Raw genomic sequence first — 21,758 nt, forward strand, 5'->3', positions numbered from 1 at the left:
CCAATGACCCGCCCACCAAACTCTTTAAATGTCCCAAATCCTGCATAGTGGGACCCCTCTGTGATCAGTTTCATAGGATGAGACGATTTTCTACCAAAAGACCTGAGATAGGCAATGATAATGCTGGTTAATAAAGCAGGGAAGCTATGTAAATGTGTGCCTCTTAAAGGCCAATATCATTGTTGAATGTAGAGACAAAGATGCTCGCGAAGGTCTTGGCCAACAGTTTGCCACAGGTGATTGACTCCCTGGTGAGCCTAGATCCGTCAGGTTTTATGCCCTCAGAGCAACGCAACATAAATTGCGTCGACTAGCTGGGTGCTTAGCACACAGGCATCATATAGCTGAGTCTGCGACCCTGCTCGCTTTGGTCTCTGAAAAGGCATTTGACTCCCTAAAGTGGTCATAAATGCTTCTGGTTTTAACAAAGATGGTCTTTGGATATGGGAATCTATTGTGGTGAAACTGCTGTACACAGACCCGATGGCGAGGGTGAAATTCAACGGGGCTTTCTGAGAAGAGTTTGAACTAGGAACAAAAGAGGGATGCCCTCTCTACTGTTCGCAGTAGAGCTCGAGCCACTATCCACTTGGATATGGGTGACAAGCTGCTGTGCAGGCTGATATGGGATCAGACGTTGGAAGATGTAAATGCCCTCTAAGGCAGAGGTCTTCAAACTGTGGGGCCGCCCCCCTCTACGGGAGTCATCTGAAGAGGGAATATGAGTCCATGCCCCACATTGCATTGAGTCCCACAACATTGAAATGTAAGTGTGATTTTCACTGATCCAGTTTTTTTATCCAGATGTTATCATTGTGGGTTTTTTGGTTATTTTTAAATGGAAGTGGAGCTTGTTCTGCATTTGGCTTGCTCCCAAAGACTCATTGCAGAACAATCAACAGTAACTTAGCAAGGAAGAGAAGCTGGGCAATGAGACTGAAGCATATTGGTTTGAAATCACTATTACGTACTTTTGTAGCTGTCTGTATACTTGTCAGCCTGATTTTCAGTACTTACACATACACTGTGGCATTTTGGGGATTTTGCCACTGTGTTAATGCACTGAGAGCTGCAGTCTGTATGAATTGATAGGGAGAGCTGCCTGTATGGATGGTGCTTGACTGGAAATTCATCTTTGATGTAGCTTTTTACTGAGTGATCTGGAGGGTGCTTTGCAGCCTGGCAAGTTTGCCAAATGTATACATGATAACTGGTCAATTGCATAGTAAGAGCAACCGGGGCCCTTAGGCAAGAAACGAAAAGAATCCCCTTACCACCCTGACAGCTATTTTCGTTAACACAAACTGCAATAATAATAATAATAATATTAATAATAATAATTTGAATCACTGGACCTCATTTGCCATCCATTCCAACCTTTGATTTACTTAAAAACAGTTTTCCTTTGTTACAAGGGAAGGTATCTCTACCACTATAAATAAAGGTATAGTTAGCCCTATTCTGTAAAACCTTAGAGCTGACTTGAAACGCCATGAGAACTGTTGTCTAATTTCTTATCTTTTATTTCTAACTAAAACCATTCAAAGCAATGTAACTGAACAACTAAACAAATACATTATGGAATAGCATTGTAAAGTCTGTTCCACCAGGTTTCAGATAAGGCTTTGGTAGAAAGACTGCAATGATAAATATTGTAGCCAACGTTTTCCAAATGTTGCTAAAGGAGAAGGGTGCATGTTCAACTTCATGCATGTAAAGGTTACCTCTGATTCTATTGACGGCAGTATACCACTTGATACATTCTTTTACAGCTTTAGTATCTCATGAACAGTACTAAAATGGTCCGGCTATCCTCACATGGTTGATGCCGAAGGATTGAAATCAGTGACTTCATATTTTGGTTTCGCCCCTATCCTTCTGAGGTTTAGTTTTATAAAACTAACCGTCCTAAGAAAGAAACATACCCCATCCGTCATTTCATAGATGAGTAGCCAGTTGAGGTCTTTTATTCCAAGGCCCTTCTTGCAAATTATCATTTGAGACTACTCCTATACAGCAAGCCCTTACTACTAAAAAATGTCTTAAAACAAGAAGTATAGGCCCAGTAGATATCCTAATTGGAACGTGGAATTTCTCTTCTCACCGGCCCACAGTTGGTTCCCATCATGTTGGGCCTAAATTCCACAGCCAGACTTTTCTACTTCAGAAAAGTAGAGCATATACATTTAAAATCTACACAACTCCAAGCCAGATGCTTCCTCACAACCTGTATTATCTTCAAAGGCATGAAGCTCAGTTTTTCGAACCCCTTAAAAGAAAAAATTAAAATCTCAGTTCCAGAACGCTAGGGGCCTGAGTCGAAGTGATGTGGTAAATTGTGATCCCTGTGCAAACCTCTTTTGTACAAGGATCGGAAATATAAATTTTCCGTCAATGAATTTCAGCAGGTCAAACCTGATGAAATGTCATGGGGTGAAAGCGCACACAACAAGTTCCTGTACTTGTGCAGTTTGGTGGAAAGAACTCTAATTTTGCTCGTAATTCCCCGAATTTCAATAAGAAAATCCGAAATAGGAAGGCCACTGAGAGGCCCAATAAATATCAAGCAATGTTCACTTGGAATCAGCGCCCGAACAGTAAAAACACACTACATCTGGACCCTGCCAACCTTGTAGCAAAATATATACCCAATCACACTCCTTCTGTAACACTCTCCCCCACCCCTCTAGAGTCTGTATTCTGTTAATAGGTAACCCAGTCTCTGGACGTTTTTCTCATACTTGAACCAAATATATGAAACTGTGTAGCTTTGCAAAAAAAATGAAAATAATATAATTCTTCTGTCTTTTAATAGATAAACAGATAATTGAAGTAATTGATGCAACAGCCCTCCATGCTTTTCAAGGTTCATGTAGAAATAATACAGAATTGAGGGTCCAGTCGTTTACAGTTTTTTTAAGAGGTGAGTTATGTGGTCTAAATATTTATTATATAAAGCAATAGTCACAATAAACCAGTAATACGCAACGTAACAATGAAATGTCCAAAAAATGAACATTCCTAGAATGAAGCAACACCTCATCGTCATGACGTCTCACCACCTGACAAATAAATAGTTTACTTTTGCTATTGCTCTCTAACCACCTTTGCTTCTCTTTGGTCTCATTTATTCAGTCCCTTGCCATTCCAAACGCTCCTCATTCACCAAATTACCCTTTCTCCCTCCCTTCTCAAAAAAATTAATTAATGCATATATAATACCTTAAAGTTTAACTTTTTATTTTTTTATTTTTTTATTTTGCTTTTTCAAAGAGAACAACAACAAATAGTGTATGGCTTGCTGATCACATTTCCAATTGCCTCCACCATCAAATACAATGCCCTTTTCAGATTTACAGCGTAATGTTACTACTTGGACTAGTGCTCAATCAGTTCCCCATCCAGCGAAGGCTGTTCTCTCGATCTCAGGTAGTTCATAAGCGGCTCCCATATGTCCCTGGACTGCGATGTCACTGATAACTCTTCTACATATAGTTGCAGGTTCTCCTTACAATACACCAAGGGCCCGATGTAGGTAAAAGTCATTTACCGATTTTTAAATACCGATTTTTACCGAATCGGTATTCAGAAATCGGTAAATGAGATGTAGGGAAAAAAATTGGTAAAATACCGAATCGGTAAAAATCGGTATCGGGGTTCGATAGTTACCGATTCGGTATTTACCGATTCGGTAAATACCGATTCAGTAATGGCAATACAACCCTATGGGCCAAAAGGCCCATAGGAATGCATTGGAAATACCGATTCGGTATTTACCGAATCGGTAAATACCGAATCGGTAAATACGGAATCGGCAAGCAAGTAAAAGTGAAACTAATTAAAACAGCCAATGAGGTGGAACCACCCTCCCCCACCCTACCAGGGAGTGGCTATCCAGGCAGTTGCAACTCATTAGAACTTTCTGGAGAGGCAGTCAGAGCTGAGCAGTGAGACAGAGCAGCAGGGAGAGTGTTAGGTGATTTTGCAGACTGTGGAAATGGCAAGCAGCACAGAGAGCCAGAAGGCTGAAAGGAAACGCAAACTGAAGTTTAGCAGCAAGGAGCTGCAAGTACTGGTGGAGGAGATGGTGAGGGTCCACAGACAGCTCTTTGGGAGGCAGTCCCTCACAGTCCCAGAGTCTGCCAAAAGGAAACTGTGGACTGCCATAAGTGAGAGGGTCAATGCTGTTGGTGTGACCCCCAGGAGCCTAGAGGACTTAAAGAAAAGGTTCTATGACATCCGGAGCCTCACAAAGAGAAAATTGGCAGAGCTCCACAAGCAGGCCGGTGTGACCGGTGGAGACAGGAACCCCGCGCCCCCCTGACTGACCTGGAGGAACTGGTGGCCACAACCATTGAGACGGACAGTGTCGTGGGAGTAGGGGACATGGACAGCTCAGCCAGAGCTACAGCAAAAGGTAAGAAGCATGCGCAGCATGACACACCAAACCAGACACCTCCCCTTTAGCCTCAGTGTACAGCCAAACCCCAGTCCAGTACTGCTAGCACCATACATGAGCAATGCATTATGGGAAATGTAGTCAGCTAATGTAGGACCATTTGTCAGTGCACATTAATCAGCAAGGCACTGTAATGAAAGTGATATGTGCAATGCTTTTATTGTAGTGACTGTAAGACATTTGCACTCAGTTTGCAAACCCTTCTTTATACCTAGGGGCAAAATCAGGCAGTGGAGCATCAGTTGCACAAGGGACAGCTCCAGCGACGGCAGAGAGTGTGGTGGCAGGGCCAAGCACCATGGATGCCTCGCAGGAGGAGGAAGACAGCAGTGCCATGGTCCAAGAGGACGACCCTGTACATGCCCTCTTTTTTCCCCACTCCCCACAACTATCACAATCCCCCCATTGCAGTTCTCACCTGAGAACTCCCCCTCACGGTCCCAGCCAGCACCAGCGACATCACCAGCCAGGAGGAGTATTGTGGCCCCAATGACTGTCATGGCGGGAGCTGAGGGTCAGGCACCAGAACCCACATCAGCGACTCCTGTAGCACAGCAGTCCACCCAGCAGGCCAGCACCAATCGCCGCCGCCCACGCACTCCCAGCAGTGCAGGTCCAATAGGAGAGGGCACAATGTTCCATGGCCTTGAGGGGAGCATGGTGCGCATCCAGCGCATGCAGGCAAAATCCATTCTGGCATGCCACCGCCAATTGCGGGCACACAATCTGCAGATGGGAGAAATGGGTAAGGGCATTGGTGAGTTGGTGGCAAGCAACAGGGAGGTAGCTCAAACAAACAGAGACATTGCTACTGGAATGGCACGCATGACCACCGCCATCACACAGCTTTGTGCCAAGATGGAAACAACTGAGCACACAAGGCGCAGGGATGCCCGCGTCCAAAACAGGGCAATGAACCGGCTTGCCACCGCGACGTCCCAGCTATGCCCCTGAGGGGTAAACATGCAAGAGAGCCTGACACAAAACACTGCGGAGGTGACCAGGGGCATGGCCAGGATCACCAGTGCCATGGAGGCCCTGATCATATCAAATACAGTAGTCAATCCTGCCCTGGACGTGGCTGAGGCTGAGGACAGCAGCAGCCGCAGCAGCCCGGCTAGCGCTGTATTGGAGCCGCGCAGGAGCACCAGGCGCTCCGCAGAGGCTGCAGGCCATGCTGAAGGGGGTGAGCAGCATCCCAGTGGCACTGTGAAGCGCAGCAGAAAATGACTTTGCCAGTGTGGGTGAGCCAACCCGGGGCATTTCCAGTCCCCACCTTTAATTTCATATTTTCATTTGTTGCACATCAGTGCTTGAACGTTGTGGCAACATTAAAATATTTTTTTTCACATCCATAACCTGTCTGTTCATCTGTGCTCACTCAGAAATAGTTTTCAGTTATCTCCTCACGTCTGTATCTGCCATCACTTGGTGTAGACACTCCAGCAGGTTGTGTTTGTGGCACAGCAATGTCGTCGTCATGGTCCTCGTAGTCTGACAACTCCACCTCAGTGCCCTTCTTCACCGCAAGGTTGTGCAACATTGCACAGGCAGAAATTATCTAACAGCAGGTGATGGGGGTATACTGCCTTGCACCTCCACTCTTGTGCAAGCATCTGAACCTGCTTTTCCAGATGCCAAAGGTCCGTTCTACTACATTCCTTGTGCTTCTGTGGGCCCGGTTATACCTCCTTTGGCTGGGTGTAGAGGGGTTGAGGTAGGGGGTGAGTATGAATGAGCGGAGGGCATATGCACTGTCGCCTAGAAGGAAAAGGGGTAGAATTACTCACATGCATACATGTACTTCACAGTGCTATTTATGTTATGGGGGTCTGACGATGTGTCTCACCTAGGAGGTATCCTTCGCCAAATTCCCCTGCCGTCAGCCGTGCATAGATGCCGCTGTTTTTAAATATGTAGGAGTCGTGGGTACTCCCAGGGAATTTTGCCACCAGGTCAGTGATGGCGCACTTTGCATTGCAAATCACCTGCACATTGATGGTGTGCGTAGAATTCCTATTGCGGTATATGTATTCTGTGTCAGCAGGGGGGCAAATCGGAATGTGCGTGCCATCAATGCAGCCAATGATGTGGGGGAATCGTGCCATCTGGTAAAAGTCTGCTTTTGTTTGTACCAGTTCCGCATGTGTTGCAGGGAAAGAAATGTATTGTTCCATGCTCTGTATCATGGCGTCAAGGAATTTGTGGAAAAACCTTGACAGGCTGCTCTGGGTCACCCCTCCTACCGCAGCAACTACACTTTGATAGCCTCCAGACGCAAGCAGGTGTAAGCTGCATAGTACCTGCACGTGCGGTGGGATGGCGTGTGCCCTTGGGGTGGTGTGCTCCAACAGTGGTTGTAGGTCCCTGATGAGCTCCAAAATGGTGTCTGAGTCCAGCCTGTACCTCTGTAGGATCTCTGCCTCTGTGAGCATGAACAGGGTGATCCTCTGTCTGTCGACCTGCTCCTCTCTCTGCCATTCCCTCTCTCCTTCCTGCTGTAGCCGTAGCCGTCTTGCAATGACATAAAATGTCGCCATCCTGCAAGTTGCATTGCATTTTGGGTCTAATTTTATAGGTTGCAGTTGGTTACCACCTGATTCCAATCCATGGTAAATACCGATTTTTAAATACCGATTTTGAGGCAAAATCGGTATTTCTGTGCTTCCCTACATCTCTATCAGAGTTTTTGCCTCATCTTATTGTCCGATTCGGTATTTTACCAATTCTGTAACTCTACCGAATCAGTAAATGGTCCGATTCTGTATATTTACCGATTCGGTAATTCTACCTATTCGGTAAATGGTCCGATTCGGTATATTTACCGATTCGGTATGTTAGCCATTCGGTAATTTACCGATGCGGTGTTTTTTCCGATTCGGTATTTTACCGATTCGGTATCTTTACCGATTCAGTGAAATTACCGAATCGGACGGATTTCGGGCTCCTACATCCCGAAGGCTCGATACCGCTCGGTAACAGCCGAAAATCGGTATTTTCGGCCGTTACCGATCGGTATTGGGCCACCTACATCGGGCCCCAAGTCTTTTATCCACTACTCGGGCAGAGGATCTGCCCTGCCCTCCCAGTTCATCGCCACCCTCCTCTTTGCTAGTAGCAATGCAATTATTACAAATGTGCATTGTACCTTTCAAATAGGGAGTTAGACACAGTAGACAGACATGTGGGCTACACTGCATGTTGGTGGCTGTCATAATCTGTAGGTCATGTACCACCGACTTCTAGAATTTGTGTACTCGTTGACACTCCCATGCTAAGTGCATAAAGTCCGCCCCCTGCATCCTGCACCTCTTACAAGCGTCATTTTCCCTGATGCCATATTTATGCAACCTAACTGGTGTGTGATATATTTTATGTAGGTATTTGAAATGAATAATGCAAAGGTTGCCATTCGATGTCAGTGCATCCGTCAGTTGGCAGCTATGCTCACATTCTTCCAGTGTGTGCTGGGGTTGGATCTTCTCATTCCAACGGGCTAGACGTCTATTCATGTCAGTTGTAATTTCATCCCTAGCCGCTCTATATAGTTTAGTGATTAATTTGTGATGCGTGGGACTAACCAATAGTGTCTGCAGTGTTTGTAGTATCGGTGGCTCCTCTGGAAAGGTGCAGTGGAGTGTTGTACAGCCAGCCGGAGTATGTGATATGTGAACGCGAACAATGGTGTCTTGTTTTGTATGTATTGTAGATCTTGTGTCGTAAGAAATTTGCTGTTCGGATTGGGGCGTATATGGGAAGTTTCGCTGCCATGCGCCCTATGGCCCGCCACGCAGCGACTGTGCAATCTATGATGTTAATTTCAGTTCTCTTCCAGGGGATCCACATCAATAGTCATAACCATTAGAATATTCCCGCCCATGCGTGGGACCCCGGAAACATTATATTATATGTGCCACACATATATATACATATATATATATAAATAAACATATATATATATATATATATATATATATATATATATAAAAACATGCAATAGCAGCCAAATAACATCAGAGCTGAAATATGCTGTGAGGAATTTCCACCATACATGAATAATAAGCATTAGAAACATGAGAAACAACACCAAAGATTGTTTAGAAACTGTTTTAATGCTCAGAATGCAGTAGAAATTCTCATAACTCACTGGAAGCATAGAAAGCTCCCAGGCTGCATTGCAAACACACAGTCTAAAAAGACTGAAAAGCTAACCTGTAGCTGCATAGCAATAAACTGACACCGTGCCTTTAAGGCATCCCTGACCCCCTGTATCCCATCATGTCTCAGGGGTGACAGTTAGGTCAGTTGTTCTTTCCGGATCCTTCAGGAAGGATCCTGGTTACACAGCTCCACTAATTTCTGTTTTCTGACAGAAAATTACTTCACTTTGAACAACTTTTTCACTTACTTTGACATTTTTCAACTAGTCAAGTAAGGAACTGCCTTTTTAAGTCAGTTTAGTGGGCATTTTCAGCTGAAAATGCCTTCACTTTTTGATAAGTGTCCTTCTTGTGGCAACAAGAAAGCAAAATCAGACAACCACGATGTTTGTATCCTGTGTCTGCCTGAAGAACATGATCCAGGCACCTGTCCTCACTGCGAGCACCTGTCAGGAAGAACTCTCAAAGACAGGGAGAGAATTCGCATCTATGGCCTGGCTCATAGGTCATCCAGAGGAAGGTCTCCGGGGAAGAAGGGTTCCAAGAGGACTAAAACATCTTTAAAAGACAGGTCTTCCATCCCTTCAGCTTCAGCGTCAGGCTTGGCGCTGAGGAAAGAACCACTGGTGGATCGTTTAGCTTCAAAAATGCCGTCGACGGCGGGCTCGCCGTCGAAAAGAAGAACAGGTGTGTCGACAACGTCGAAGGATCCAATTCCGTCCTCGAGATCCTCTCCGCCGTCGTCAACCGCGTGACTATCGGCGTCGAGAGATGTGACTCCGCCGCCGTCAACCGGGCGACGGTCGGTGTCGAGATCAAAGGCCCCTCCGCCGTCATCAACCAGGCGACGATCGGCGTCGAGGGAGGTCACTCCTCCACCGTCGTCATCCAGGCGACGACCGGCGTCGAGAAGTGTGACCCCTCTGCCGTCGTCCAATAAGCGGCATTCGTCGTAGAGGACCACGTCCCCTCCGCCATCGACAGTAACACGTTGATCGGCGTCGAGGACGCAGTCTCAGTCAGTGTCTTGTCGACGCTCGGCGTCGAGGGTGTCCAATCTCCGTCTACTTCATCTACCTCTTCTACCTGGTCTTCCAAGAGGGATTACTCCCCTACGTTGACGGACAGCCATACGTCCAGATCCTCCCCAGTGGATGACATTGGAACTTATCTGGATGTCCTGCAAAGAGGAGCACAGAAGCTGAGCATTGAAATGTCTGTCCCTCAGGTTACAACGACAGTAATTTTTGAGACTTTACACAAAAAAGATATCTCTCGTCCACTGCTGCCTTTAGTCCCGGGGATTATGGATCCTGTGAAAGAGGTTTTCCTAACTCCAGCGGCTATCAGAGCGGTGCCAGCCCGCATTCATAAGAAATACAAACCGGCCTCTTCTGACCCGGTTTTTGTAAAATCTGACCCTCCAGCAGACTCTGTAATAGTGGCAGCGGCGAGGAAGACACACGCAGTTGTCGGTTCCTCTTCAGTCCCACCAGACAAGGACAGCAAATCTCAGGACTCCTGGGGTCGCAAGGTTTGCAATTCAGCTGCCTCCACTCTGAAGGTTTCCAGTGCGGCTGCACTTCTGGGTCGGTACGACAGAGCCTTATGGGACTCCATGGAAAGGTTAAAATCCAAACCGCCGAAGGAAGACCGGCAGGATTTTGAAGAGACTGTGACAGAAGGATGTCTGGTGGCGAATCAGATGATAAGCACAGCTGCGGATGATGCAGTGCTTGCGGCGCATTCCTACTCACATGGGGTTTGTGCCAGGAGGTCGGCTTGGTTGCGCCTTACAGGTCTGAAGCCGGATGCTCAGCATCGCATCCTTAATCTTCCCTTTTCGGGTTCCTCTCTCTTCGGGGAACATGCTGACGAAGAGATGACCCGTATGAAGACGGAACTAGATACAGTGAAAGCGGTGGGTTTGGAAATGAAAAAAGAATTCAAATGCCGCTTCAAGACCAACAGGGGGAGAGGGGCTCAACAGAGGGTTCAAACCCCTCAGTGGTCTCAAAGTAAGAACCAGGGTAAATCCCAGTTTCAAGGCAAAGCCAACAGAGGTAGAGGAGGTCACCAACAGTCCTCTAACACCACAAGAGGAGGAAAGGCCTGAGCAATGGCTTCCTCTGGCGCCGTTGCCCACTCCAGCAGGAGGAAGTGCTTCACAACACCTGGCAGAGTGGGTCAGCATCACAAAGGATCAGTGGGTGCTGAATATACTGCGCAATGGATACAGACTACGTTTCCGTGCGCCTCCGAAGAGCATTCCTCCAAAGAACTCTTGCCCTCACCAGCTAAGCTTGCTCCGAAGAGAGGTGAAAGTTCTACTACAAAAAAGGGCTATAGAGGAAGTTCCTCCCTCTCAAAGAGGAAAGGGAGTCTACTCCAGATACTTTCTTGTCCCCAAAAAAGATCAGGAGGACAAGTTCAGACCAATACTCAATCTGCGTCTATTGAACAAAGTCATTGTCAAAGAAAAGTTCCGCATGTTAGCGCTTCACCAAATACGCCCACATCTTCAAGCCGGAGATTGGATGTGTTCGGTGGATCTGCAAGATGCGTACTTTCATATCCCAATTGCTCAGCAACATCGCAAGTACTTGAGGTTTGTCGAAGGGAGCAAACACTACCAGTACAAGGTGCTACCCTTCGGTCTCAAGTCCGCACCACGAGTCTTCACCAAATGCATGGCAGTGGTGGCTGCTTTTCTTCACAAAAAGGGGCTCTTCATCTACCCATACCTGGACGACTGGCTCCTAAAAGGCCCATTTCCGGTACAGGTAATGCACGATCTACAACTTTGCCTGCACCAGTTGCACAGGCTCGGCCTCCATGTGAACCTGGAGAAGTCAGTCCAGCGGCCTACACATTCCATCCACTACCTAGGCTCCGTTCTGGACACAAGATTGGGAAAAGCGTTTCCTTCGGAGGAGAGACTTTTTTCCATGAGTCAGAAATGTGGGATTCTGCTAGAGTTTCGGCTTCCAACAGCCCGACAAGTAGCATCCCTGCTGGGTTCCATGGCGTCCTGCATTTTTCTCATCCCAAATGCCAGGCTGAGAATGCGTCCTCTGCAGCAGGCTCTAGAGGACCAGTGGGACCAAGCTACAGGGCGTTGGGAAGATCTTATCACTCTTTCCCAAGCGACGAAGGAGGCCATCAAATGGTGGACTCGGAGAAGGAATGTGCTGGTGGGAGTACCGTTTCACCAACCTCTTCCATCCCAGTCTATAGTGACGGATGCCTCTCTGCAAGGCTGGGGAGCGCACATGGGTCCGCTTCAAATTCAAGGCCAGTGGTCTGCGCAGGAGCAGACATACCACATCAACATGCTGGAACTCAGAGCGGTATTCCTGGCTCTCAAAGCTTTCTTTCCAGCGATTGAGTCCAACTCAGTCCTGGTTCAGACGGACAATGCGACCACCATGTTCTATCTGAACAAACAAGGAGGCACACGATCTCGCCCACTCTCTTGAGAGGCTCAGACAATCTGGCATTGGCTTCTCTCTCGAGGCCTCACGGTAGTGGCAGTGCACCTTCCAGGCGAGTTGAACATAAAAGCAGACGCACTCAGCAGGCACTTCGAAGATCAGCCAGACTGGGTGCTAAACGACGAAGTGGTAGAAGAGCTTTTTCGTTGCTGGGGTCGTCCAACCATAGACTTGTTTGCAGACGACAAAAACGCCAAATGCCACGCCTTCGCGTCCAGGTTCCACCGGCCAGGATCGCAGGGGAATGCTCTCCTGATGGATTGGTCAGGAACATTCGCTTACGCGTTTCCTCCCCTGGCTCTGATTCCGAAGGTAGTTTCCAAGCTCCTCAGGTCGGACATGGAAATGATCCTGATAGCTCCGGATTGGCCACGGCAGTGGTGGTACCCGGACCTTCTACATCTGTCTGTGTGTCCACACAGACGACTTCCTTGCAGGCCAGACCTGTTGAGCAAGATGAATGGGAGGATAATGCATCCCAACCTCCCATCACTGAACCTAACAGCATGGCTCCTGAGGTCCTGCAATATGGACATTTGAACTTGCCTCCTGAATGCATGAACATTTTAAAGGAGGCTAAGAGGCCTTCCACAAGAGCGTCCTATGCGTTCAAGTGGAAAAGGTTCTACTTATGGTGTAGGGATCATCACTTAGATCCGACTAAAGGGCAGGAGGAGGTCATCTTGCCATACCTCCTTTCCCTGGCAACTGCTGGTTTGAAGTATACTTCTATTAGGGTGCATTTGTCAGCCATAGTAGCATACAGAAAATCACCTGATCAGATTTCCTTCTTTCAGGTTCCAGTGGTTAAGGACTTCCTCCCGGGTGTTGAAAAAAGTGTATCCCCCTGTGCAAAACCCTTCTCAGTAGTTCAAGAAGTCTTTATTCGATTAGTTCATCATAAAAGACATAAAATACAGTTTATACATATAAAACAGTTAAAACAAGTATTAAATCATTGACAAGCTAATCAGCTTCTTGTACATTTTTACAAAAATTTACAGAGACGCTCGAGTGCAACCATAGTTCAACAGACTACAGATCAAGATGTAAGACATCACATCTTTTAAGTCCCCGTTAGATTACTTTTAATGAGCCTGCTTCTAAGCAACCAGGCCCACCCCAAAAATTTAGCAACCACCACGACAATAAGAGGGTCCAAGTTGGTCTTTAACATTCTACTTGCTTCCACAGCCGATCTGGTACCTAGATTTCTGCATACCGGCCTAAGCCATTTGGCTCTAGGGGCAGAGTGTAGAGGACACACATACAAAAAGTGATTCAAGCTTTCCCCAATACCTTGACACTTGGGACAGAACCCCGTCCTTTCTGCTCCCCACTTTTTGGTAAAATCCCCAAGGGGAAGTGAACCGCATCTGAATTGAAAAAATAATTTGCGGTCCGAGGGTTTTGTTATAATATCCCAGTACCTTTCCAACTTGTGCGTGTCCTTATATACAATAAACAGACCAGTGAGGCTACTCGAGCTCATTTTGGAATACCTGTTGTGTATCACCCATTCCCAATAACATTGTTTGAGATCCTTTTTTTTTTTTTTTTTTTGTGTAAGACCTTTAATAATCACAAAGCATTTGACACAGCATGAGCCTACAACCCTGGGGCCGGCTCGCTACGTTAATATCAGTAACCAACATTGTAAATGATTGTTTCATATGAACATCTCTGCAGTACGATGCAGAGCCTTTCCGCATGTCTTATGTATGGCTACTAGCTGGTAAAGGAAATGAGTCTTACATTTTCTCGTTTTATAACAAGAACAATAGAACAATACTCCCCAACTTAGACCGTACAGTGTAACCCTCACATGCTACACTTCAGTTGTAATGGCAGTTTCAGTTCCCCCCAAATTCCCGCCGCCACCCTGCTCATGCACCTGTGGTCACCCATCCATTTGTCCAGTCAATTCAATCCAAGGGTCGGATCTCCTCATCATCCTGTAGGGAAGCAAGATATTCCTCCAAATAACCCCACATACTTTTTGGTCTGGACTTCGCCGGTAATAACTCCTCATAAGTTTGTAGTTTGTCTCGGCAGGTGGACATGTCATGCAACCATGTTTTCACCTTCGGCACCTTGCGACTGTGCCAGCATTGTGCCACCTGCCTCTTTGCCAACAGTAATGCTATTGCACAGAACTTGCGTTTCAACGCCCTGAACTGTGGTACTATTCCCAGCAAGCAGACTTTGGGTGTACATTGCACCTCCTCCTCCAGAATAACAGACAATGTGGCGGTGACCTCCACCCAGTAACTCTCTATCTTGGCGCAGTCCCATGCCAAATGTGCAAAGTTCGCTCCCTCCCTGCTACACCTTTTGCATCTATCTTCCTCCTGTAACCCGAATCGAAGCAGTTTCGTCGGCGTGTAATAAATTTGGTGAAGGAATTTAAAATGAATAATCCTCAAATTGCCGTTGGGTGTCAGTATCTGTGTCAGGGCACAAGTGCTAGCCCATTCTTCATCTGTCAATGGTGTGTCTAGTAGTGCATCCCACCGCCCCTTTGCCTTCAACGCGTGACCAGCTAGTTCTAGTTGTGCAGCTGAATAAAGTCTAGACACCAGGTGTGATAAATCGTTAGTTGTGATCAATAATTGTAGTGGTGCAAGGCACTCTGGTTCCGAAGGGAACGTTGGGTAGTGTTCCCTCAAGGCTCCAGTGAGTCTGAAATATGTAAAGCGAAACATGGGTGTTTGGTTCTGAACATATCCCAGTTTGTCAAGGCCTACGAACTCGCCACCCTGAAACACGTCCCCCATCCTGTCAATACCAGCTCTGCTCAGTAGGGACATTCCGACACCCTCCCCAGTGACTGACAGCTCCTGATGATGGTGTAGCAACATGGCCGGCGCATACAGTGGGGTCTTATGAGCCAGCTGCCCTAGTCTGTGCCAAGCTTTGACCGTAGTATCCACCCTGTTAATATCCCTAGCATGTAGCAGGGGTCGCGTATGTGAGATTATTGCTGTGAGGGGAACAGGATGCGCATCACTTTCCTCTATAGCTGCATGTGTGAGGTATGGAACCGCATGGTACCAATACGCCGCGTATTGCGCCTGCGCACATAGGTAGTATAGGAGGAAATCAGGCACACTGAAACCACCCTGCGCAAGTGGGAGTGTAAGAGTCCGCAGGTCCACACGGGCCTGCTTGCCAGCCCAAATCAGGGTCCTCACCAGGGAGTTTATTCGACGGAATATAGCCTGCGGTGGCGTGATTGGAATGTTATTAAACAGGTATAGCAGTTTGGGCAATACGTTCATTTTAACAACTGCTATCCTGTCGGCTAGTGAGAGGGGCAGATGTATCCAGCGCTGGATACTGTCCTCCAGTTTCGAGAGTACCACGCCGTAGTTCGCCCTCAGCACCTCTTCTGGATCTCTATGGTACATGACCCCTAGGTATCTGATCGGTTCTTGTTGCCACTCTAGCGGGAAATCCACTTCAGCGGGGGAGGTGGTGTCAGTGAGGGGTATTATAGAGGATTTGGTCCAATTGATAGCTAGACCCGAGTGTCCCCCGAATCTGATGTATTCCCGGAGTAGTGTGTTCAGGTGAGTCTCAGGGTCACGGACATACAGTAACATATCGTCCGCATACAATGATATGTGAAGCGGCCTGGCTATGAAGTGTAGCGCCGGGTCTTTGTAGTTCTGCCGTATCAGACAGGCCAGAGGTTCCAGTGCTAATGCGAACAATAGAGGCGAGAGCGGGCAGCCCTGCCTCGTCCCCCGCTCGATTGCAAATTGATCCGAAACGTATCCATTGATTCTGACCCTGGCACGTGGTTCCGTGTAAAGCAGGGAGACCCACTGCACAAATCGCTTAGGAAACCCCATTCTATTTAGGACGGTGATCATATATCGCCATTCAATGGAGTCAAACGCCTTTGCAGCGTCGAGCATGACCGCCACCGCCTTGACCGAGGGCTGTAGGTAGTGCGAGAGTGCAAATAGAGTCCTGGTGTTATGCGTGGTTGACCTGGAGGGCACAAAGCCAGATTGGTCCGGCAGGACCAAACTGGTCATCAGGGGTGACAGCCGCTTTGCTATAAGTTTCGCAAGAATTTTCGAATCAACATTTATTAGTGACAGTGGTCGGTACGAGTCGCACTCCTCCGGATCTTTAGATGGTTTGAGGAGAGCGATGATCATGGCTTCGCGTAGCGTGGGGGGGAGCACCGCCTTTTCAAATGAGGTGCCATACATGTCCACCAAGTGTGGTGCGAGAATGTCCGCATACTGTTTATAAAATTCCGAGGTAAATCCATCCGGGCCAGGTGCTTTGCCATTCGGCAGTGAACCTATTACCTCAGTTACCTCATCCGCCGAGATAGGCCTAGCTAAGTATTCCCTATGCGCATCTGACAGCCAACCAATTGCCACATCGTGTAGGTAGCCATATGTGTCAGCTGCCGGGGCCGTGGGTTGGGACCTGTAGAGTGACCCAAAGGAATTAACAAAGCATTTTAATATGTCTGCAGCATGAGTCTGTGGTTCTCCCTCCTTGGTCTTCACTCTAAGTATCGCTGTTGGACCTCGACCTGTACATATTTTCCGAGCCAAAAATGCTCCCGGCCTACCCCCTTCTCCAAAGGCTCTAGCCAAATGCGTACGGTTCAGGTACTTAATTTCGGATTCAAGAAAGTCTGCGTGCTCAGTGTGCACTTCCCGTAGTTTAGCCAGGTGGGAGACATCTTGAGTGGACTCATACAGGGATTCCAGGTCCCTCATCTGCTGCTCGCGTCTGCGGATTTGGGTCCTAATATCCTTAAGAACCCCCGAGGTGGTGCTAATACAGACCCCTCTGATCGTGGCTTTGAACGCCTCCCAAAGGATGCAAGGGTCGTCAGTCGACGGAGCATTAAGGTCAAAATAATCCTTTATCGCCTTTTTAATGGTGTCTGCATAAATCGTGTCAGTTAGGGCACGCGAGTTAAAGCGCCATTGAAAGGGAGGGGGGGGGTGTGTAACGTGGAATTTCCAACTGCAACAGGACGGGATTGTGGTCCGAAAGTGTGCGGGGCAGCACCTGCAGGTGACGAACCCACAGCGCCAGGTCCTTGGTACCTAGCCAGTAATCCAGCCTGGACCAGCTGTTATGTGATGCTGTTATGTGCGTGGCCCCAGATGCGTCAGCGTGTCTCAACCTCCAAAGATCCTCCAAACCCAGGTCTTTCATCATGTGACCCACCAGTAGGCGTGACTGCTTGTGTTGTTCCAAGGAATTAGAGGATCGGTCCAAGCCGTCACGGAGGGTCATGTTCCAGTCACCCCCACACAATATGTGTGTGCTATTGTGTTTTTGCAAGTGTTCCCACACCTCCCGAAAGAAATCCGGGGCGTCCGTGTTTGGACCGTACACATTCAACAACGTCACTCGCTGGCCTCTTAATGTACCTGATACCAGCACAAATCTACCAGATGGGTCCTGTGTCACAGTGTGAGTCTCGAATCCCACCCCACGCTTAACCAATATGAGCACCCCTCTAGAGTAGGAAGAGTACGAGGCCCTGTAAACTCCCTCCGCCCACCTCGACCCCAAATGAGCGTGTGTGTGTGGTGCCAGGTGTGATTCCTGTAGGAACGCTATGTCCACATTCCACCTTGTCAGGCTGGCGAAGATCTGTCTGATTTTACGAGGCTGCGAGAATCCTCTAACGTTCCAAGTGAGAACGTTTAAGCTTCTTCTACCCGAATCCCTCGACCCCATCAAGTTCAAGTGATACAATGCATGACAGTGTCCCCCATGTCAACTGTATAGGAATTGCCAGCTTCTCCCCAGTAGGAGGCCTAATTGGTACAGCGGTGGCCAGAACCAACGGGGAACCAGCATGAAGAGATGTGTCATACTCTGTCGGTCTATATATACATTCAAACAACCCACCACCCCTTATCCCACCCACTCCAGCAACCCCAACCTGCCGAAGCCTTCCCCATTCAGTGCACCATTCCGTAAAATTCACAACCATAACTACAGTGCCCAGAACTAAACTCTTATTGGGTTATACCCTCACAGAGGTCCGCCAGGGGCACATCTCTCCACCCGGTGGACGGGTGTGGGCGATACTAAATAAACTGTATAGCACGCAATCTAGGTGATCATTCGCCTCTCCCCCCCACCGCCCCCCAAGCACACATCAACAGTGCCGCAGTAACAACAACATGCCTGGAGCATTGCGACCTCAACGTAGTTCCATTATTCTAACCGCAAATAATATACCCCTCCGCCCCCCACATGTGCTGATCGCCACATATAGTGTATCTAAAACCTCAAGGGGGGTCTGTGATTGTAGCGCGTTAAAGCTGGTGCATAGTAAGCAGAGTATGTCACACAATGATCAGCGGCCCACTAAGTGTGAACCGGGCTTCACAGCACAGCCGCCAAATGGCACCATTGTTGCTTGTCAGCGTTAGTCAGTGCAGCACAAAGTAGGGGGCATGGATCGCAGGGCATTTACAATCCAAAGTCAGTATTATCCCCACATTATCAAACAGCAGTCTCTTTGCCCCAGTAGGCCCCCTCCATCCAGCCATGCAGTCTTTGTTGCACCAATACCACAGTTGTTCGCTTAGGAGATCGGAGTCATGTTAGCCCTACAAGTGTGGACAACAGCAGCCATGCTAGAACGCATGTATTCGGACAGAACAATAAACTCACCATTGGCCGACTAGGAATCAATCCGATGTCTTCAGTCCGAGTCACGATGCTGTTCATTTTGCGAGTTGTCTCTCATCTCGCGTTGCACTTTCTTAACAAAGTCTTGTGCTGCCTTCGGTGTCGCCAGTACCATTGCTTTCTCCTTCCATACCACCCTAAGGCGCGCTGGATACATCATCGAGTACACAATGTTCAAGTCACGCAATTTGGCCTTCACTGTGGTGTATTCCTTCCGGGCCTGTTGGACCACAACCGTGTGGTCAGGATAAAACTCTAAGGAGTTTCCCTGATGCTGAATCTTCCCCTTTTCTCTCGCTAGTCGAAGGATCGTGTCCCTGTCGCGGTAGTTGAGGATTCGCGCCACAATCGGCCTCGGCGTGGCGCCAGGAGGTGGTTTCGGGGCCAGCGACCTATGTGCTCGCTCCACGATGAATAGGGGCGATAAGGCCTCAGCACCGAACAGGTCCCTACAGAGCGTTTCCACGTAGGTCTCCATCCGCCCTGTGTTGGTGGTCTCCGGCAGGCCCGCGATTCGTACGTTGTTGCGTCTCGAGCGCGCCTCCAAATCTTCCTCCTTCGCTCTGATCACCTCCAGGAGTCGTTCCATATCTGCGCACTTTGAGGTGGAGGCCCGCGCCTCATCTTCGACCGCGGAGATTCGTGTTTCGGCCTCATCCAGACGCTCGCCATGCTGTTCCTGCCGTGCCGCCATGCCGTCCATTCTGCAAGTCAGGTTGTCCAGCTTGCCATTAATGTCCTGCAGATTGGACTGAATCGCCAGTAGGATCTTTTCTATGTTAGTGTTGGGCACAGGCCCTGCACCACCGCCACCATCCACCACCTCGTCGGTGGGCTTCTGCGCCTTTTTGGCCTCAAACGACAGTTTCTGTTGTTGCTTGTCCGGCTTACCCATGGTGTTGGTCGGGGATACTGTCTTCCTGCTCGTGGGCCCCGATGCCCTCGTAACTCTGGTCGCCGTCGCCGTGGTGATCCCCACAATTGGTACGTTAGTCGTGCGCTATACTGCCCCACAGAGTTGTGCAAGGGGCAGAGTCGACACCTGCCCGGGCGTGAGGTTACGTGGTTGATCGCTGGTCGCACCGTCTCACAGCAGCGCTTCGCAACGCGGCCGGCCAGTGGCCACTCAGCAGTACAGAATATGCGATAGGTCGTGGCAGTGCACCGTATTTATGGGCTCCCGGGCCTCGCCGTCCCTCGAGGTGGCGTGTGGTTACAGCGGGCCCCACACTCGCTCACTGTGTACAATGTAGTTATGCAGCCAGCGCAGCCCGTATGCCCTCCGCGCTGGCACAGTCTCCGTTCAGGCAGCAATCACCTCCGCATCTGCTCCGGTGGATCGGCAAGGCCGGGGCATATGCGCGCCGTCTGGAGAGGGGTCAGATATACATGCGTTTACTTGCCAGCCGCCGCCACACTGTCAGGCACCAACCTCGGCGCTAATGAAGAGGTGCTCGGTTCTCTTGCAGGCTGAAGGGGCAGGTCAGCGACATCGGAAGGTTTATGGAGCAAGGCCTTACCCCTGAAGTGCTGTAGTTGGCGCAGATGGACGAGCGTAGACTGCCCGCTTCACTCTGGTCGCGCGTTTGTCACTCAGCGCCAGTTATCCGTCAGGCACTCGGACGTGCCATAGCTTTCGTCGGCGATTAATACTGCAGTTTCCTCCGGTCGCGCTACAGACAGCGACTACCTCCGCATCTACTCCGGTGGATCGGCAAGGCCAGGGCATATGCGCGACGTCTGGAGAGGGGTTAGCTATGCCCGCGTTTTTTTGGTAGCAGCCGCCATATTGTCAGGCAGGAGCCTCGGTGCCAGGTAAGAGGTTCCCGGTTCCCTGTAGTTTTTGAGAGGGCAGGATAGCGGCACCGGAAGGTCCAGGGAGCAAGACCTTACCCCCGAAGTGCTGTATTTGGCGCAGATGGACGAGTGTAGTCTGTCTGTTCCATTCTAGCTGCGCGTCTGTCCCCCAGCGCCGGCCATCTTGTCAGGCACTCGGATGTGCCATACCTTTTGCCGGCGATTAAACTTGCAATCCACGCCGATCGAGGGGCTCTTTGCACCACATCTAATGCAGCAACACTTCCCCTATCTGTTGAAGTGCCTGGGGAGCGGCCGGTCGGGGCGATACCGGCGAAATCCCACAAAGTTGGTGATCGCCCGGCGGAGCTGCTGCTCAGGCAGCCATCTCGCTGTGCGCCCCCTAGCGCCTCCTCTTGTTTGAGATCCTTTTTTGAGGGGAAGTTGGCTGATTCGGGAGAGGACCACAGGTCGCCATACCCCAAAGCTAATAGGGTGGCCTTAAGGTCTCTGAACCAGCCAATATTTGTGGCACCAAAGCTGTTTCTAACCTCCAAACAAGCTTTTGCATAATGATGGAGTTCCGGCGTTGTCCAAAGACGACGCCAGAACGTTAGAGGGCGAAGTCTTGCTTGGTCCTCCACCGGATGGCACCCTAAGTCGTAAAGAAGGGGAATTAGTGGTGTTGACTGTGGCAGACCTGTTGCCATTCTTAAAAATTTATTTTGGGCATGTCTTAGCGGATCCAAATTGCTACCACCCCAGAGTTCCGCTCCATATAGGACTGCTGATAGAACCTTACCGCCATAGATCTTAATAAGCGGGGACATTGGCCTTGTAAATGACCCTTTATGTTCCTTAATCAGTGCCCCACCCAGCTGCTGATGCTTCATGGTCATGAGCTCAATCTGATGGGTCCAGCTCAAGGTCTCACTAAAGGTGACTCCCAGGTAGGTGAAATGCTTTGTCTGCTCCAGGGGGATATCCCCCATGGAGACCCTGGCATTTATTTGTTTGTGCCCTCTTAAAACCATAAATTTGGTTTTGGACACGGTCACCTCCAGCTCATGTTCGCTGCAGAAACTCTCGAACCTTGACAGTGCTTTCTGCAAACCCTGTCTGGTTCGTGAAATCAAGAGAGTATCGTCAGCG

General features: G+C 48.9%; 1 protein-coding gene across 1 annotated transcript in view; it reads left to right on the forward strand.

Annotated features, from left to right (window-relative positions):
• Window positions 1–21,758, forward strand: part of MCMDC2 (minichromosome maintenance domain containing 2) — a 1,367,419-nt gene that overhangs the window by 426,177 nt on the left and 919,484 nt on the right. Inside the window, exon 6 of the mRNA XM_086965823.1 lies at window positions 2,816–2,923. Within this exon, the coding sequence (XP_086821949.1) occupies window positions 2,816–2,923 (108 nt within the window). The remainder of the gene's footprint in view (window positions 1–2,815; window positions 2,924–21,758) is intronic.

The sequence above is a fragment of the Lissotriton vulgaris genome, chromosome 4_1, assembly GCF_964263255.1.
Source record: "Lissotriton vulgaris chromosome 4_1, aLisVul1.2, whole genome shotgun sequence".
Lineage (NCBI taxonomy): Eukaryota > Metazoa > Chordata > Amphibia > Caudata > Salamandridae > Lissotriton > Lissotriton vulgaris.